This window comes from Mesoplodon mirus (assembly GCF_964341445.2).
Source record: "Mesoplodon mirus genome assembly, chromosome: 16".
Taxonomy (NCBI): Eukaryota; Metazoa; Chordata; class Mammalia; order Artiodactyla; family Ziphiidae; genus Mesoplodon; species Mesoplodon mirus.
The window spans coordinates 51,079,844-51,096,799 of NC_138992.1; the positions used below are offsets into that span (position 1 = coordinate 51,079,844).

General features: G+C 32.9%; 1 protein-coding gene across 1 annotated transcript in view; it reads right to left on the reverse strand.

Annotated features, from left to right (window-relative positions):
- Nucleotides 1-649: 649 nt before the first annotated feature.
- The window catches only part of LRRCC1 (leucine rich repeat and coiled-coil centrosomal protein 1), a 34,559-nt gene continuing 18,252 nt past the window's right edge, over nucleotides 650-16,956 (reverse strand). The window contains exons 10-19 of the mRNA XM_082601624.1: nucleotides 14,262-14,466; nucleotides 13,594-13,733; nucleotides 12,006-12,207; nucleotides 11,278-11,463; nucleotides 10,360-10,534; nucleotides 9,292-9,455; nucleotides 6,109-6,317; nucleotides 5,879-6,016; nucleotides 3,228-3,363; nucleotides 650-1,337 (exon numbers count right to left, since the gene is read on the reverse strand). Coding sequence (XP_082457750.1) covers nucleotides 1,215-1,337; nucleotides 3,228-3,363; nucleotides 5,879-6,016; nucleotides 6,109-6,317; nucleotides 9,292-9,455; nucleotides 10,360-10,534; nucleotides 11,278-11,463; nucleotides 12,006-12,207; nucleotides 13,594-13,733; nucleotides 14,262-14,466 — 1,678 coding nt within the window. The 3' untranslated portion in view covers nucleotides 650-1,214. The remainder of the gene's footprint in view (nucleotides 1,338-3,227; nucleotides 3,364-5,878; nucleotides 6,017-6,108; nucleotides 6,318-9,291; nucleotides 9,456-10,359; nucleotides 10,535-11,277; nucleotides 11,464-12,005; nucleotides 12,208-13,593; nucleotides 13,734-14,261; nucleotides 14,467-16,956) is intronic.

Consider the following 16,956-nt stretch of genomic DNA (forward strand, 5'->3'; position numbering starts at 1 on the left):
CAACTGTTAGTTATATTGTTGCTTTATATGAAATAAATCGTATTTTCTTACTGCTTTCAAGATTTTCCCAACAGTTTGACTGTAAAGTGTCTAGGTGTGGTTCTCTTTGTGCTTATCCTGGGTTTTACTGAAGTTCTTGAATCTGTAGGTTAATCTTTTTCATCAAATTTAGGAAGTTTTCAGCTATTATTTCCCCCAATATTTCTTATGTCCTCCCCTCCTCCACAGACTCCCATTACATATATTGACATGCTTGATGTCCCACGGATTTCAGTATAAATCTTGCCTATAACAAAATGGGGCCCTCTCTTTACATTTACATTTTTTCTGATTCCATTTAATTTTAAAAACTTAGTTCACTGGCTATTAGTTAAGAATTAGGTATTATATTCTAAGGTATATATTAAGTATAAGTATATATTCTATATACTAAGGAGAATAGTATTTAAATCTTTGTTCTGAATACAGAGGAACATAAGAGATGACAAAAGTGAAATAGTAATAAGTGAACTGATATGAAATGGAAGAAAACTGTTTCCAGTTACAAAATAAGAATTCTCTTCATAAATAATAACTAAAAAGGGAAAATGAGAGAGTGACAGTGGAACAGTAGTGTTCCTCTTGAGACAATGTTTATAAAACCTTAATATAATCTTTAATGAAAAAGTCATATGCATTATATAAAAAGGGGTCATTATGAGTGATGTGGAGATACACATGCATTCTTAAAAATACCACATCCTTTATACAGATTTAAAATATTTTTTAGCTACATTTATGAGCATTTCAAAAGAATGGCGCTATGTCAACTAAAGGACAACCAATAAATATAATTAGTTCTTCATCAACACAGTAAGGTTAACAATATTAAAATACTTTCCCTCATATAGTCAAAATACTAATCTTAATTTTCATTAACATATTTGTAGGCAAATGTGTAATTAACAAACAATGTATAGCACAGAAACGAGAAAAAGTGTTTTAAGTTTAGTTATTTTGATAGGTTTTTCTAATACACATATTGTCAACAATTTACTATAAAAAACCTACATATACAATTAATAAATACTTGATCAAATCTTTTAAAATATAATCAGAATGAAATGTGTAGAAAGAGACATTTCAAAGTCATAGCAGTTACTACTATCACAATATTTAATCATTTTTACAATAGGTCTGCTGGTTCATTTCAATTCAATCCATTCTCAGAACCATTACATTTCTTGCTGAATTTGATTTAGAGCAAAAGCAAGTTGCTTAATTTTTATTTCCATTGCTTTTTTGTTCTTGCATGTTTCTTCCAGAAGTCCACGCATTTCTTCTTCAACTTGATGAACCTAAATCAACATATAAATTTTATAACATTTACATTTCTTAATGAAAATGTATTTTAAAAAATGCAAAAAGTGAAAAATTTATTCTTATACATTTTGTATTTTGTGATGTTCATTTAAAGCACAGAGGTTAATAAAATGTTAACTTGTTCAAATACTAATAGGGAAAATGTTATACTTTATACAAAGTACTTACATGTGTATTTTCCATTTATTTCTCATAGGTTCTTGTGATGAATAATACATGGTAATTTATTTTATATTTATTTTATATTTACCTCTATTTTATAATTTAGAAAACTTGTTCAAGTTGTGTAGCTTCTCAGTAGCATATGTGGATGATACCCAGTCTTCTGACTTAATCTTTCCACTGTCCTGTGCTGATTAGGAATGCTGAATCATGAATTTGACTTACCCTTATAGACTTTAAAAACTGAAACAACCTCCGTTTCCAAAGAAACTCTTTAATTTAAATACTGCATTTCTAAAATTGCTGGTGGTGGTTATAAATTACCATCTTTTTGAGAGATCATCTTATGATTTTATTAACCTACATTCTCCTAGGATTCAATGTATTTGATGCTACTGATTTCTGCTTGAAACTCTCTCTCCTATCATACAACATTCCTGAGAGTACTACCAATATCATCATCCCTTTCTGTTTACTCCCCTCTTCCTAATCTCTAATACAGACTTCCTAATTTTTTTCCCTTTGAAAACTAACATTTTTCCTAATTTAAATGATCACCTCTATGATCATTACAATTTTACTCTATTACAATTTTTTTTCATGATTACCACATTTAAGCTTTGGTGAATTTTTTCTATTCTCTAACAAACGCCTCCCTTTGATATTACATCATATTGGCAAGATGTCCATAATCAAACACATTATTTTCCTTTTAGCTAAAGGCCTAATTTTATACTTTATTTAGTAATACCTAATGTACTCTTGTTCAACAATCAGTAGATTTTAAATAAAATATCTGAAACATGTTAACTTGAAATGAAATAAAGAACTAAATTTTGAACAAGTTATATTTCCTTATTCATTGTGATTATTTCCAAAGACCTAAATCCCTCTTTCTGGTTACATAGACTCCTGATGCTAATGTCATTTAATTATACAACCTTGATTATACTATATGAAGTATTACTTTCCTTTTCTATTAACTCTTTTCCTTTTCCAGTTGCTGATTTCTGAATCTCCAGTCTTAAAGATATCTGTTTCTTATTATTACTTCAAAATCAGGGAAAAATGGAAATTCATAACTGTCTGCTCATCCAGTGGATTTTAACAGAGGGGTCATATAAGCAGCACCTGTTGAGAAAAATACCTGGGTCTGATCCCAGTCTTAGTGAATGAAAGTCTGAGGGGGAAGCACATGCATATGTATTATTAAAAAGCTCTGCAGGTAATTCTGATGTTTGACTCTGATTTATTATCATCCTAACCCATTCCTTTGTCAATGATATTAAAATGAGAAACTTGATAGTTTTGAACCCTAATTGATAATAAAACACTCCTTGAGAACTTGTCCTAGGTAGTGATGGATTGTATTTAATACATTCACATTCTCATCTTGCCTATGTGTAACCAAAAGGGCTTCCAGCTGAAATTGGCTAGGGATACAGAAATTTTTATGCAGAGTTCATGGAGTAGGTGCACATCAGAATCAAACTTATAATCTTGGTTTCATTAAAATTATATTCTACAACTAATCTAAGTATTACCGACATTTTGGTCTGGCTTCATAACTGTACTGGCAATTTTCTTCATATCTATTTGGTTATTAAATCATGCTTCCTTTTCTCTTCTATCATTGTCAAAGATCCAATTTACTTAGCTATAACAATTTAATACTGATTATCAGTGAATTTTACTTACAGTACCTTTAAATTTGCAGAATCAATACATTTCTGCTTTTCACTTGCCAGCTGGATTATTTCAGCTTGATGAGCTTCAACAATTGCAACAACTTGTTTTTTAAAGGCATCATCCATACTGTGAAGCTTTTCTATTGCATCCCTTAAAAACAAAACAAACCCACATATCTACTGGTACATATAAAAATTAGGCTGCTTTTTGTCTTTTTAGATGGAAGCTCTTGCATTCATATTTTAATGGAAGCATAACTCCATTAAATAGCAAAGGGCTATCTTGGGTAACTAAAGATATAAGTAGTTCACCATCCAACAGAATCTTAGTAACAGAAGAGAGTAAGGTAACATCAATGGAAGTTTGTTACACTATTACCCTATGAAAGTTAGAGTACATTGGTTCTCATTTATTTTGAGTCTAAGAATGTGGTTTATAAGCACCTTCATAGATGGTACTATCAATCTTTTTTTCCTTCATGTATTAGCAGTGTGATAATAATTTGAGGTATATACACTATAGGAAGGTTCAAGTTTGTAAGCATTTATGTCTGACTTCCCTATGTTAACGCTTAATGGATAAAACCCTATGTTAATAAATTATAAGCAGTATTCACAAAATTTTAGTGCTAAAAGTTTCTTATAGGCCAAATACCCATTCCTTTATATTAAGTATGAATACTTTTATTAAAAACGTTAAGTCCATAATGAACAAACTTCCTGGTTTTGGCACAGCCCATTGTAATAGTGGACTGAACACTGGGACTGAAACTGAGCAGGACCCCGTGGGGCTCCTGGGCATGGAAGCCTTTCTGTGTCCCCATTTCTTGTTTGTAGGGAATAGACTCCAGCCTCCATGACCTTCCCTGAGTTCCAAAGGGCAGATTCAAACAGTTGCTAATGAGGGAAGGGAGGGGATGCAGAGACTAGGGAGAAGACCACCTGACACCAGATTAAAGGAACCAGAGAAGCTCATCAGGAGACCACCTGAGGCCAGATTAAAGGAGTGCAGGCACTGCACACACCCTGATCCTTATTAGCCGTTCCGCCCTTGAACCATTGCTATAAAACTCCTCACTTCCCAGGTTGGGACACAGTTTTTTGAGGCATGAGCCTGTTGTGTCCCCCTTTGCCCAGCAAAGCAATAACGCCATTCTTCTCTATTTCACCCGGAACTCTGTCTCTGAGACTTGATTCAGCACCAGTGTACAGAGGATGAGTTTTCAGCATCAGGACCATGAATCAAGTCTTTTTTTTTTATTCCCAGTTGCAACAGTTGGTAGCTATGTGACTAAGGGCGAGTCACAAACTCTGTGTTTAAAGTTTGTCAACTATAAAACACAATAATCCTGCCTGTTCAGCCAACCTCACAGAATTATTGCTGGGTTCAAAATAAGATATAAGAAAAAAAACAATTTATACATTATAAGAAACTATGCAAATAAAATATATTCTTATGAACAATAATTTACTTATTTTATTAAAATTCCATTAAATTAAAAATCATATTACCAATCTTAGTCATAAAAGCATTAATGTATAAAATCAGGCCTTTATTGTTTTGCTCTTAAAGACATGATAAACAATGCAATATAAGAGATTCTAAAAATTGTCAGGCTTTATGATTCTTATTAAGTTTAGGAACTGCTAGTTATATGAAATGATTGTTTCTTTTAGGATCAAAAGGACTCCAAATTGCAAAGCTGTGACCAGCAGGAGAGAAAACTGCAATAGGTTCCAAGTCAAGGTCTCTGTATTCGTGCTTGGTTGTAAAGCAAAGTGGAACAGGGTCCATTAGCAAATAAACAAATGACTGTATTATCAATCAAAACTTTCTGGGGAGTATAACAACACCTTTTCAAAGAATTAAAATATGAGAAATCAAATTTCCAGGTTCTATTAGACTTGATATAATGGGAACCTACCTCTATATGAGATTTTTGGGCTACCTATATGCCATGTTATCTATGCCATTCTGTATCTTGACATGAGCACTGGTCACTAAACCATGCTACCTAATTTTTAAGGCAGTCAACTTTGTAAATTATTTTAAAAAGTCTAGTTATACAGCTTACAAGGTAAAACCCTCATTTCCTCTACAGTATTTTATAAAATCCATAAAACAATGGCATATATGTATACATTTTCTTCCCCTTCTTTAAAATCAACTCTTATCCTCAGCTGGTGCAGGCCAACTGCTACTTAAACCTGTTTTAGCTTCTTCAGGAGCTCACTGTTCCTGGTAGTCAGTGATTTCCTCCTCTAAACTCCACATACAACAGCCAAAAATATCACTTGCTGCTTTCATTCAAACAGAGTTTGAAAACAATAATCACAGTAATAAGAATGAAATATTTACACAGCAATTACTATGTGTCAGGCACTATTTAAATGCTAAATAACCCATACAAGCCATATATATCTATATATATATACATAAATATACATATATATAAAGTTTAAACCTCACATCAAACATTAATGTAGGAAGTATTATAATCTTCATTTTATAGATAGAATGGAAATAAAGTACTTGGCAAATACCTATGTCCAGCATGTTTTTACCCTCCTCACCCCCATCCCCTGTCCCGTTCTACACAACCCACCCATCCCAATTCAGTTTTATGTTTAAAGATATCCCACATACTTTAGGACTTAGTCCTTACTTTTGCAGTTCAATACTTTTGTCTCTTTCTGCTTTAAGTTTCCTTTCTTTGTTTTCAAAGTTTTCTTTCACTTCTTTTACTTGCATTTCAAGATGACACAGAAGCTCTCCTTTGCCATGCCACTTCTGATTAAGTGTACTAATATGAGAAGAAATAATTTAAAAAATAAAATTGGTTATATGAAATTATTAAGCCACATGTTATTTCTCAACAGGAAATTCGTATAATACCTGTAAGCTCTTCTAATTTCTTCAAGTTCTAATTCCTTTACTTTCAACTGCTGTTTTAGTTTTTCTTTTCTTTCATTGTGTCTTTCTAGTTTCTCAATTATTTCATCCAGTTGTGAAGATTTTTCATCAAGTTGTTCTTGGGTACATTTTTGTATTTCAGTGATCTTTTCGTGTAAAATTTTGATTTGTTCCTCTCTTTCCTGTAAACACTTCATTTTTACAGGAAAAAAATCATTATTTAAAAAAATAATTATTTTTATTAATCTTATATTTTCTTTTTTCTTTTTTTTTTTGACAGTTTTGGCTTTATTTATTTATTTATTTATGGCTGTGTTGGGTCTTCGTTTCTGTGCGAGGGCTTTCTCTAGTTGTGGCAAGCGGGGGCCACTCTTCATCGTGGTGCGCGGGCCTCTCACTGTCGTGGCCTGTCTTGTTGCGGAGCACAGGCTCCAGACGCGCAGGCTCAGTAGCCGCGGCTCACGGGCCCAGTTGCTCTGCGGCATGTGGGATCTTCCCGGACCAGGGCTCAAACCCGTGTCCCCTGCATTGGCAGGCAGACTCTCAACCACTGCGCCACCAGGGAAGCCCAATTTTTATTAATCTTGAATGTCTCATTTCCTAATTAATTCAGTATGATTTAAAATTATTATAAAAACTATAGATTAAAAAATAAATTGAACATTCAAAGAATGTTTTAGAAAAGATTTACAGAACATTTAAAAAATCACAATCAATAAGGAATAGCACTACTACTATGTTTTAACTGCCACTAAGAAAGATGCACTATTTACACTTTTTATTTCATTAAGTTAGTAACTACCAACCACACAGAGGGAGTAGAAGGAAAAGAAAACTGTACAATGAAAATTTCAGTTAACATGGAATACAGCAAAGACTTATGTTCACTGTGCCTGTATGACACAAATTAAAATGCTATTCCTAGTATGCTAACAAGCGTCTTCTGCATGAGGATGATCAAATACTTTAAAATAAAGTATGATTTCATCACTATTACAATGTCACATGAAAATAGGCTCTACATCCCCCAAAACTTCCTTTTATTACATCTTCTATACTGTGAGTCATACTTTATCCTCTATTTGCATATTACAAATCAGAGGATAATGAAAGCCCAAGACCACCTTAGGCACTGTTAAGCGTTTGCAGGTATTAGGCCTTATATGGGTTATTTACTTCAACGAACATGTTTGCTTTTAGCGGGTATGCCTGGATGGCTGGAACAGCCCTGCTATAACACCAACTACTGATATCAGTCTCTGAAAGTGAGAAAAGATGAAATTGGCAGTTTTTGTTTTTACCCTGTTTCCCCTGTCCCACCTTGCCTTTTTTTCCCTTTTGGGAAGAAGATATAGGCAAACAAACAAATGCTGAACAAAGCTAATTTAGGCATGAATTCATCAGTGTTTTAAAAAATGTGGTTCAATTCCTCAGTGTGTTATATATATCTAAAAATTCTAAGCAAAGGTATCAGGTAGTCTTCTAGTCTTGACCAACATTTGCATAAAAGGAATGAATTGTTTATTCTCTCCTCACAACTCTCGTACTTAAGAGTAATACTTAAGTACTTAGAGGAGAGCACTCTTGACACATATTATATTAGGAATCCACAGAAGCTATAGAAGATTCTTATGAAAAACCCCATTAATAAAAAGAATAACATTGTAGCATCAGAGAATTTTGTGATCCGTACTTAAAAGTACCAAAATAATACACAGGAGGAGACCAAATCTCAGAAGATTTGTTTCTGATTTCCAGTCAGAAGCTAACTACAGGATCTACGTAATTGAAAACATTGAACTCCAAATTTTGCAGATTAGGTCATTATCCCTTTAAGTTATTAGCTATGATGAATTTACTGCTAAAAGAAATTATGCCTAGCTATCTCTGTATGTTCTGTGATTAGATGGAATGCACCATTAATGCTCATATCTTTGAGACTGATACAGTGTTCTTTAAAGTAAATGTACTAAGTTGTGAAAAGAAAAATGATGGGTTGAAAATCTGAAAACTTTTTTTTTAACCCAAAATCTAAAACTAAAAGTCATCTGTTTTTTGGCTCCACTATTTATTCATTTCTAGTCATTTCCTCCCAAAACTCTGCTCAGAGATTAATAAGCAGTAGTCTTACTGTGGAAGTAGTTATGTCAATCACAAGTATTTTACCAAGTATAGATTTTTAAAACAAGAAAAAATGCTCACTGCTAAAAAATTTAAATAATTTTCAGTGTAGCTTGGCATGTATGACAGATATAATTGAAATTATGGTTTCATGCAAAACCAAAAAAACCAGTATAATTGTTTAGGGTTATACAGTTCAAGCATTCACAGCCTAAATCTAGCTATGGATATAGCAACATGGTGATAAATATGTTTCTTTATTTTCTGTACTTGATGAAGTTAAGTTCTCAAGGAGTTTCTTAAAAATGACTAAGGGAAAAAAACCCCAAATCTTAGGTAGTTATAATTACTCTAAAGAATGAGCTCCTAACTTTTTGGGTGATAATCTTACTTACAAGTTTCTTAAAAACCTTTTCTCAGCTATTTTTATACCTTAAAGATAATCTCTAGAAGAAAATTTTGGAGTTCAAATTTGATTCACTGTTCAAGCTAACTTTCAGAATATTTCTCTGGAAATTTTCATATAAGATACTTTGAAACAAGTGATCCTGTTAGTATTCTCTCTTAAGATAGGCCATATTGAAGAAGAGGGTAAAAACGGTTTCCCTTGGGAACAAGCTTGAATCTTTTACATTCTTTCTATTCAGATACTTTAAAATACAGGATAGTAGGTTCCGTCATAATTTCGAAACGTGAATTAGCAATACTGGAAGATACTAAACAAGGAAAAGTTTAAATAAAATATTTGTTTTTGTGGTTCCTAACCCTTTATGGACACTACTTCCAATTATTTCAAAGGGCCATAATAACATTTTCCATAAAATTTTGAGGTAAAAGTAATTTCAAGTTAATAAGTTAATAAATAAATGTCATATATAACTTTTAAAAGCAAAGAGGCAAACATAAAAGAAAAAACATGATAATATGTCTTAAATTCCATAACAGTTGGGATGCATTGAGACAAATATTTATTATTATACTTTGATCCACAGATTTTTCAAACTTTCCACATGTTCTTTTCCTATAATAAAATGTCAAACTTACTTCTTTTAATTTTCCAATGGTTTCAGTTTGGTCTTCTACGATTTTGCACTTAATTCTTAATGTGTCATTATCACGTTCATTTGCCTTTCGCAGAGATTCATTCTCCCTACACAAACTTTCAATTTGAGCCTCTAGTCTCCCATGATCTTGGGCTAGAGAAGATCCTAAGAAACAAACATCATCAGTAAAAAACTTAAAAAGACCTTGGAGAATTTATATTTTATGAACATCTAATTTTACAATGTATAATATAGTAAATAAAAAGAAAAGCTGAATAAAGAAACAAAATATATAATAGCACAATATGAAGAAGAAAGGGGAAAAGAACAAAAAGCCCTTCTAATAAACAACTGTGGCTATTTGAGAACCTAAAACCACAAATCATGAACAAGTAACTCAGACATGAAATATTTAATGGGTCATGTTATGCTGTCCAAACAAAATCATATAATAGATTTCTATATGGAATGGACAAATGAACAATGTTCCATTTAGGCCAACACCTACTACTCATAATTTGTGAAGTCTCTAAGAATGCCTTAAAATGGTGTATATCTCTTGCCTTACGGTGACTGGAAAGGGAATGAGACTGAGGGTAAGTTTACCTGAACCTAAAGTGGTTTTCATTCATAAACGATTTCACATTTCTCCACATATAACAACATAAATGTTACCAACATTTTTAGCTAAAAAAAAAAAATGAATGCTGCATATGTACAAATAATTTAAAATCACTAGATAAGAAAGAATTGTTTTCAACAACCTATTCAGTTGTAGCATTGTAAATATATACCTGTTCAGAAACGTAACCAAATTATAGTGGGGAAGAAAACCAACAGCAAAAAATCAGAGCTATAACTTCATAACAGGTGTAATAAACTACTTCCCAATCCCTAAGTATAATTTCATTCCTGTTTGACTGGCAAATGACTACTTCTCCTTTCATATACAGGGTCACCTTCTTTCTTGGTATGTCTAGGCAGAGTTAAGCCCTTCCTTTTCTAATACCCAGATTTGTTGCATTAGCAGAATGGGCTATTTTTTCCCTTTGAAAATTGAGAATTTTACCCTGTTGTGCCAACTCATGTCCCCATACTTTTCTTTCTGTCCTTAAACCATAAATTAGCGATTCCTTGGCTGCTAGTTCGGAAATAAGCTGCATTTTTTCATGCTTGAGAAGTTCTATTTGAATACTCTTCTGCTTGTCATCTTCAATTAAAATTTCAAGTGTGTTGACTTGATTCTGTACACCACCAAAACACATTGAAAAAAATGCAAAGTAATTATTATATTTAAGGGCTTTATTTTTTTTTTGCATTTTATGAGAAAAAATGTTATTTAAGCAAATACAAATTAAATGTTCCTAAATTTTACATCAGAAAATGTTTAAATTTTATTAACTAAAGATAAATGTAGGTCATGAAATAAAAAGTCAAATTTTAAGAGCCTACTCCTTTAAATGCTCTGAATTTTATTTAATATCTTAAAAGAGCAACTATACATGTAATGCTCAAAATTTCTCATGAAATACTGAATATTTATATCAATAGTCTAAAGGTTACTTATAGAAAGTGAGTCCTTTTGGGCAAAATACCACTAATATTTAAAATTGAGACAACAGAAATAAAGTAGTTAAAAATTATTATAGTTAGGTATATGTAAAAACAACCACTACCACAAAATTAATACATCAACAATTCATGTATTTCCCAAACTTCAACCACCTCTATCACTGTAAAACTGGTACATTTACTTAGTATGCTTCTTAAAATTAATTCACTTATTTTACTTAAATACTATTTTAGTGTAAGCAATACAATCTGTGCAATCATGGTTTATCTCCTAATTATATTACTTTTCACACACGTAAGAATATATAAGTAGTGTTATCTAGTTCATCATTGTGTACTTCCTAAAATCATCACAATATTTTTGAGAAAATGACATAAAAAATTAAAAAGGAAATATGATGTTACAATGTCTTACCTGTAAATTTGTTGCTGTTTCCTGTTTCAATTTAGAAACTTCGGCCAGTTTTGTTTTTTGTTCCTTCACCATACTGGTTAGATCTTTAATTAAAGAGGAAGATTCATTTTCTTTTCGTTGAGCCCAAACAAGAGCATGCTTGCTCTTTGCTAATTCAGCTGTGACATTTTCAAAACCATCTTTAACCTATATTTCAAAATTGCATTGTAAATAGCAGTTCTGCAAATATTTAGAAAATACCTGTTTCTGGAAACAGCTTACTTCTTTCATTTTTAGAATGTGAATAAAATTCACATATAATTGGCTTTGCAGGCTAGCCAGGCTGTATGTGTTTGTGTTGTAAGTCCTCAACCCTGCTATTATAACATAAAAGCAGCCACAGATACTATGTAAACAAGTGAGCATGACTCTGTTCTAATAAAACTATTTATAGAGCCCGGAGACTTTAGTTTGCCAATCCCTGCTCTATAGTAATAGAGAATTCAGGTTTCCTAATTCCTATTCATGCTCTCTTTACTTGACCATTTATAACCTCACTTAACTTTGGCAATAGCAATGAAGATTAGCTATTATTTATGTGAAGCAATAAGGCTCTAAGAATTTAAGTAATTTGGTTAAGATCATATAGCCAACATGCAAATAGAGCTAGAATTCTAAAACATAGTCCTCTTATCAAACCATATCTTGTTGATTCTGTTTTCAATAAAAAGCTAGATGCCAATTCTTACATCTTTAAATCTTCTGGCTTCAACAGTTAAAGCAATTCGGAATTCATTTTCTAAATCCATATACTGTTGGTTTAATGCATCAATTTTGTCTTGGTATTCTTTTATAACTTGTTCATGTTTTCTCTCTTCTTTAGCAATTTCTTTAGCTAAGGCTTCCTGGAACTCAGCTTCACTAAGAAACTCCCTTGTTTCAAGGTCTTTCCTGGAATGAAAAACAAATAAAAATCTCAGGATGCTGTTTATCTGGAAAGAAAAACTTTAAAGGTCTTTAAATAGTTATTAAATGTTCTATATTCCCTATTGTTAAAGATCAGCTCCTCACTTTCACACACAGAAAACTAGGGAAAGGGTGGTAGATACAGAAAGAATATGAGTTTTGACTGCGTATTCAGTGGTGACAGGGATAAGAGGAGTATGCCAAATCTTAACTTCACTGAGATAGTTCAGAATCATTTTATGGTTTCTAAAATTCTTTGGGTGCATTCACAGAAGTCAGGTTCTGTCTCACTGCATCTTCTACTTTGGTTGAGTCTTTGACATACAATAAATACAGTCTGACTGGTCCTGGTGGCTGGTTAATTGAAAACAACAGTTATGTGTGAAACTTCACCAATCTTTTAATATAGGGCCAGTTTTTTAATTTAAATGTGAATTCATTCTTCAGAGTTCTCCATTATTTTTCTTGAATAAATCAAACTCATCACACAAAACCCATTATTTCTGGTTTTGGTTTCTTTAAACTAGAACAAGTTAAAAGATATCTGAAAAGAAAATTAAGTGCCAATTTTTAGATTTTTGTGATTATTTGCCCCCCTATCTTTTATAGTTGTCTTGACCACACATATGATGACAGTTTTCCCCAGAGCATCAAAATTTATATATTAAAATTTGATTTACACAAGGACAAAACCAAAACAGGCCTGAGAACAAACACAATTAACTCATGGCAATCATACAATTCAACTGGTAGTAAGCAGATAACTAGCTGAATGTGCTTAAATTACTGTGGACTCTAAAAAGCAGGTGTTGGACCAAATCTGGCCTGCTGCCCTTCTTGTGGGGAAGTAAACTTTGACTGAAACACAGCCACGTGCATTCATTTATGTGCTGTCTGTGGTTACTTCTGTGGTACAGAGATAGATAGGCATAACCTGAAAAGCCTAAAATATTGATATTTTCTATCTGGACCTTCACAGAGAAAGTTTGTTGAACCCTGCTTCAAAGGGACAAAGAATACTGATAATTTAACAAGTAGTTACTTGGAAGTCAATTAAAACAGCTTTCTCTGTATTACAATGATCAACTTTTAGTTGGGCTTAGAGAAATGGAAAATGAGCTTCATTGCTATAAGCCCATACCTCAACCTCAATAAAGTTACTGATTTGTCTTTAAGCTACTAGTTCTAACTCTAAGACTGATTCTAAAGCATACATAAAAATGTCATTCTCCATGAGCTAACTGTGCCAGACTTCACCACTGCTGAATCACTGTCTAGTCTTGGCAGGGGCAGGGGCAGGGGGGAAAACCAAATAACTTTTTCCAATTTTTAAATGTCCATATTTTCCTAAAATATACATATTTCATTTACCTGTGTTCTTGTTCTTTCAGTGCAAGAAGTTCATGAAGTTGTTGCACCTGTTCCTTTTCTTGATGAAGAGAAGTTCTAAGTAAGTTTATTTCTCTATCAGCGGCTGCGGCTTTGAGTTCCACCTCTTGGATAAGTTGCATCTGAATAAAATACACACCATTACAGTATTTAGATAATAACCTCCTCTGCTTCTATTTTAATGTCAGTTCCCCAAAGACAAGTGCCTTCTAAATAATAGGACCTAGTGACTAAGCTGATTTTCAAAATTTATGAAATAATGCTATGGTCACATAAAGTGTAGTCTTAGAAGCATCAAACACATTAGCATTATTAGCATTACCTCTTATTTCACCACAGACATTATTGAAAATTCCCAGTCAGAAGGCATGAAAATTAAAAGCCTCCAAGCACCCCAAGGAGACATTTAAAAACTGGCTCTTAAACACAAGCCTAACAACTTGCAGCATTTCCACCAACTCTGCTTTGTGAATGCTGGCAGCCCTAATTGAAGAAATGATTCCATAGGTTAAATTACTGGCACATTTAAACTAATTTTTGGATTCGGCCTAACATCCTTTATGTTTACTATATAATGACATAATTTGTTTCAGGACAGAAGCTATGAATGTGTTAATTCATGGGACTGATAGAGTAAAATAGAGAAATACCTGTGCTGCTTGCTGTTGCCCTTTTTGTCTCTCCTTTTTTTCTAATGCTTTTTCCAGGGTTCTTAAGTGTCTAACGTGATCCTCTTGTTGATCTCTTGCTTTAATTAATTCAATAGTTAGTTTTTTAATTTCATTTTGAAGTCTGTGAACCATAATTTCGAGTTGTAGTTTGGAATTTCTCTCTTTAAAAATAATTTCCTTTAGCCTAAAGCATAAATCAAATGTTGCTTTAAGTATATTAGACACATAGAAGGATAAAAACTGTACTAAACATTAAAAGTTACAGTAGAGAGGAAGATTTGAAGTATGTTCCAAATTCTCCTTAGATAAAAAATGTTGAAAAACAGTATGCCTTTCGCCCATCCCTGAAACTAGCATTGGGCCAAGAGGGAAGACATTTTACATAAATTAATGAAACTTTATCTAAGAAGATGTGGTACATATATACAGCGGAATATTACTCAGCCATAAAAAGGAATGAAATAGTGCCATTTACAGAAACATGGACAGACCCAGAGATTGTCACACAGAGTGAACTTAAGTCAGAAAGAGAAAAACAAATATCGTATAATATTGCTTATATGTGGAATCTAGAAAAATGGTACAGATGAACTTACTGGCAAAGCAGAAATAGTCACAGATGTAGAGAACAAACTTATGGTTACCAAGGGGGGTGGGGTGGAACAAATTGGGAGACTGGGATTTACATATATATACTACTATGTATAAAATAGATAACTAATGAGAACCTACTGTTTAGCACAGGGAACTCTACTCGGTGTTCTATGGTGACCTAAATGGGAAGAAAAAACCTAAAAAAGAGTGGATATATGTATATGTATAAGTGATTCACTTTGCTGCACAGCAGAAACTAACACAACATTGTAAAGCAACTATACTCCAATAAAAATTAAAAAAAAAATACAAAGCTGTAGTAACTAAAACGGTATGGCACTGGCACAAAAACAGACACATTGACCAATGGAACAGAATAGAAAACCTAGAAATAAACGCACACATATATGGTCAACTAATTTTCAACAAAGCCCCTAAGAATACATAGTGGAGAAAGGACAGTCTCTTCAACAAATGGTATGGGGAAAACTGGATATCTACATGAAAAAAAATGAAATTGGGTCTTATCTTACACCATACACAAAAATCAACATGAACTGGGTTAAGGACATAGACATAAGACCTCAGACCATAAAACTCCTGGAAGAAAACATAGAAGGAAACTCCATGATAATGATCTTGGCAATGATTTTTCCATGGGGACACCAAATGCATGAACGAGAAAAGCAAAAATAAACAAGTAGGACTACATCAAAATAAAAAGTTTCTGCACAGCAAAGGAAACAATCAAGAAACTAAAAAGGCAACCTGACAAATGGGAAAAAATATTTGCAAACCATATATATGATAATGGGATAATATCCAAAATATGTAAAGAATTCATGTAACTCAAAAGCAGAGAAACCACAAAAAAACCAATTTTAAAATGGGCAAAACCTTCAAATAGACATTTCTCCAAAAATACGCAAATGGCCAAAAAGTATACAAAAACATGTTCAATGCCACTATTCATCAAGAAAATGCAAATCAAAACCACAGTGAGGTATCACCTCACACCTGTTAGGATGGCTATTATCCAAAAGCCAGAAGATAACAAGTCTTAGTGAGGATATGGAGAAAAGGGAGGCCTTATACACTGTTGGTGAGAATTTAAACTGGTGCAGCCATTATGGAAAATAGCATGGAGGTTCTTCAAAAAATTAAAAACAGAACTACCATAAAAGTGGGATCCACCAATCCCAATTCTGGGTATATATCCAAAGGAAATGAAAGCAGTATCTCAAAGAGATACCTGCATTCCCATCTACACTGTGGCATTATTTGCAGTATCGAGATATGGAATCAACCTAAATGTCTATTAATGGATGAATGGATTAAAAGGTTATAAATAAATAAATAAATAAACAAACAAACAAATAAATGCCATATTAGTCAGCCTAATAAAGAATGAAATCTGGCCATTTGTGACAAAACGGATGAACGTGGAGGAGATTATGCTAAGTGAAATAAATGGTGATATCACTTATAAGTGGGATCTAAAAAAAGTTGAACTCATGGGACTTCCCCGATGGTCTAGTGGGTAAAACTCCACACTCCTAATGCAGAAGGCCCAGGTTTGATCCCTGATTGGGGAACTAGATCCTGCATGCATGCTGCAACTAGGAGTCTGCATGACGCAACTAAAGATCCCGTGTGCCACAACTAAGACCTGGCACAGCCAAAATAAATAAATAAATATTAAAAAAAAAAAGTTGAACTCATAGAAACAGAGAGTAGAATGGTGGTGACCAAGGGTCAGGAGTGGGGGGAATGTTGGCCAAAGGGTACAAGCTTTCAATTATGAGTAAGTTCCAGAGACCTAATGTACAACATGGTGACTAAAGTTAAAAGTAATGCATTGTACACTTGAAATTTTTTAAGCAAGTAGATATTAAGTATTCTCAACACACAAGAAAACAACTATATGAGGTGAAGGATATATTAATTCGCTTGACTGTGGTAATGATTTCACAATGTATAACAAAACATCACATTGTACATCTTAAATATATACAATTTTTATTTGTCAATTATACCTCAACAAAGCTGAAAAATAAAATATTGAGTTTGAGAAAAAAAT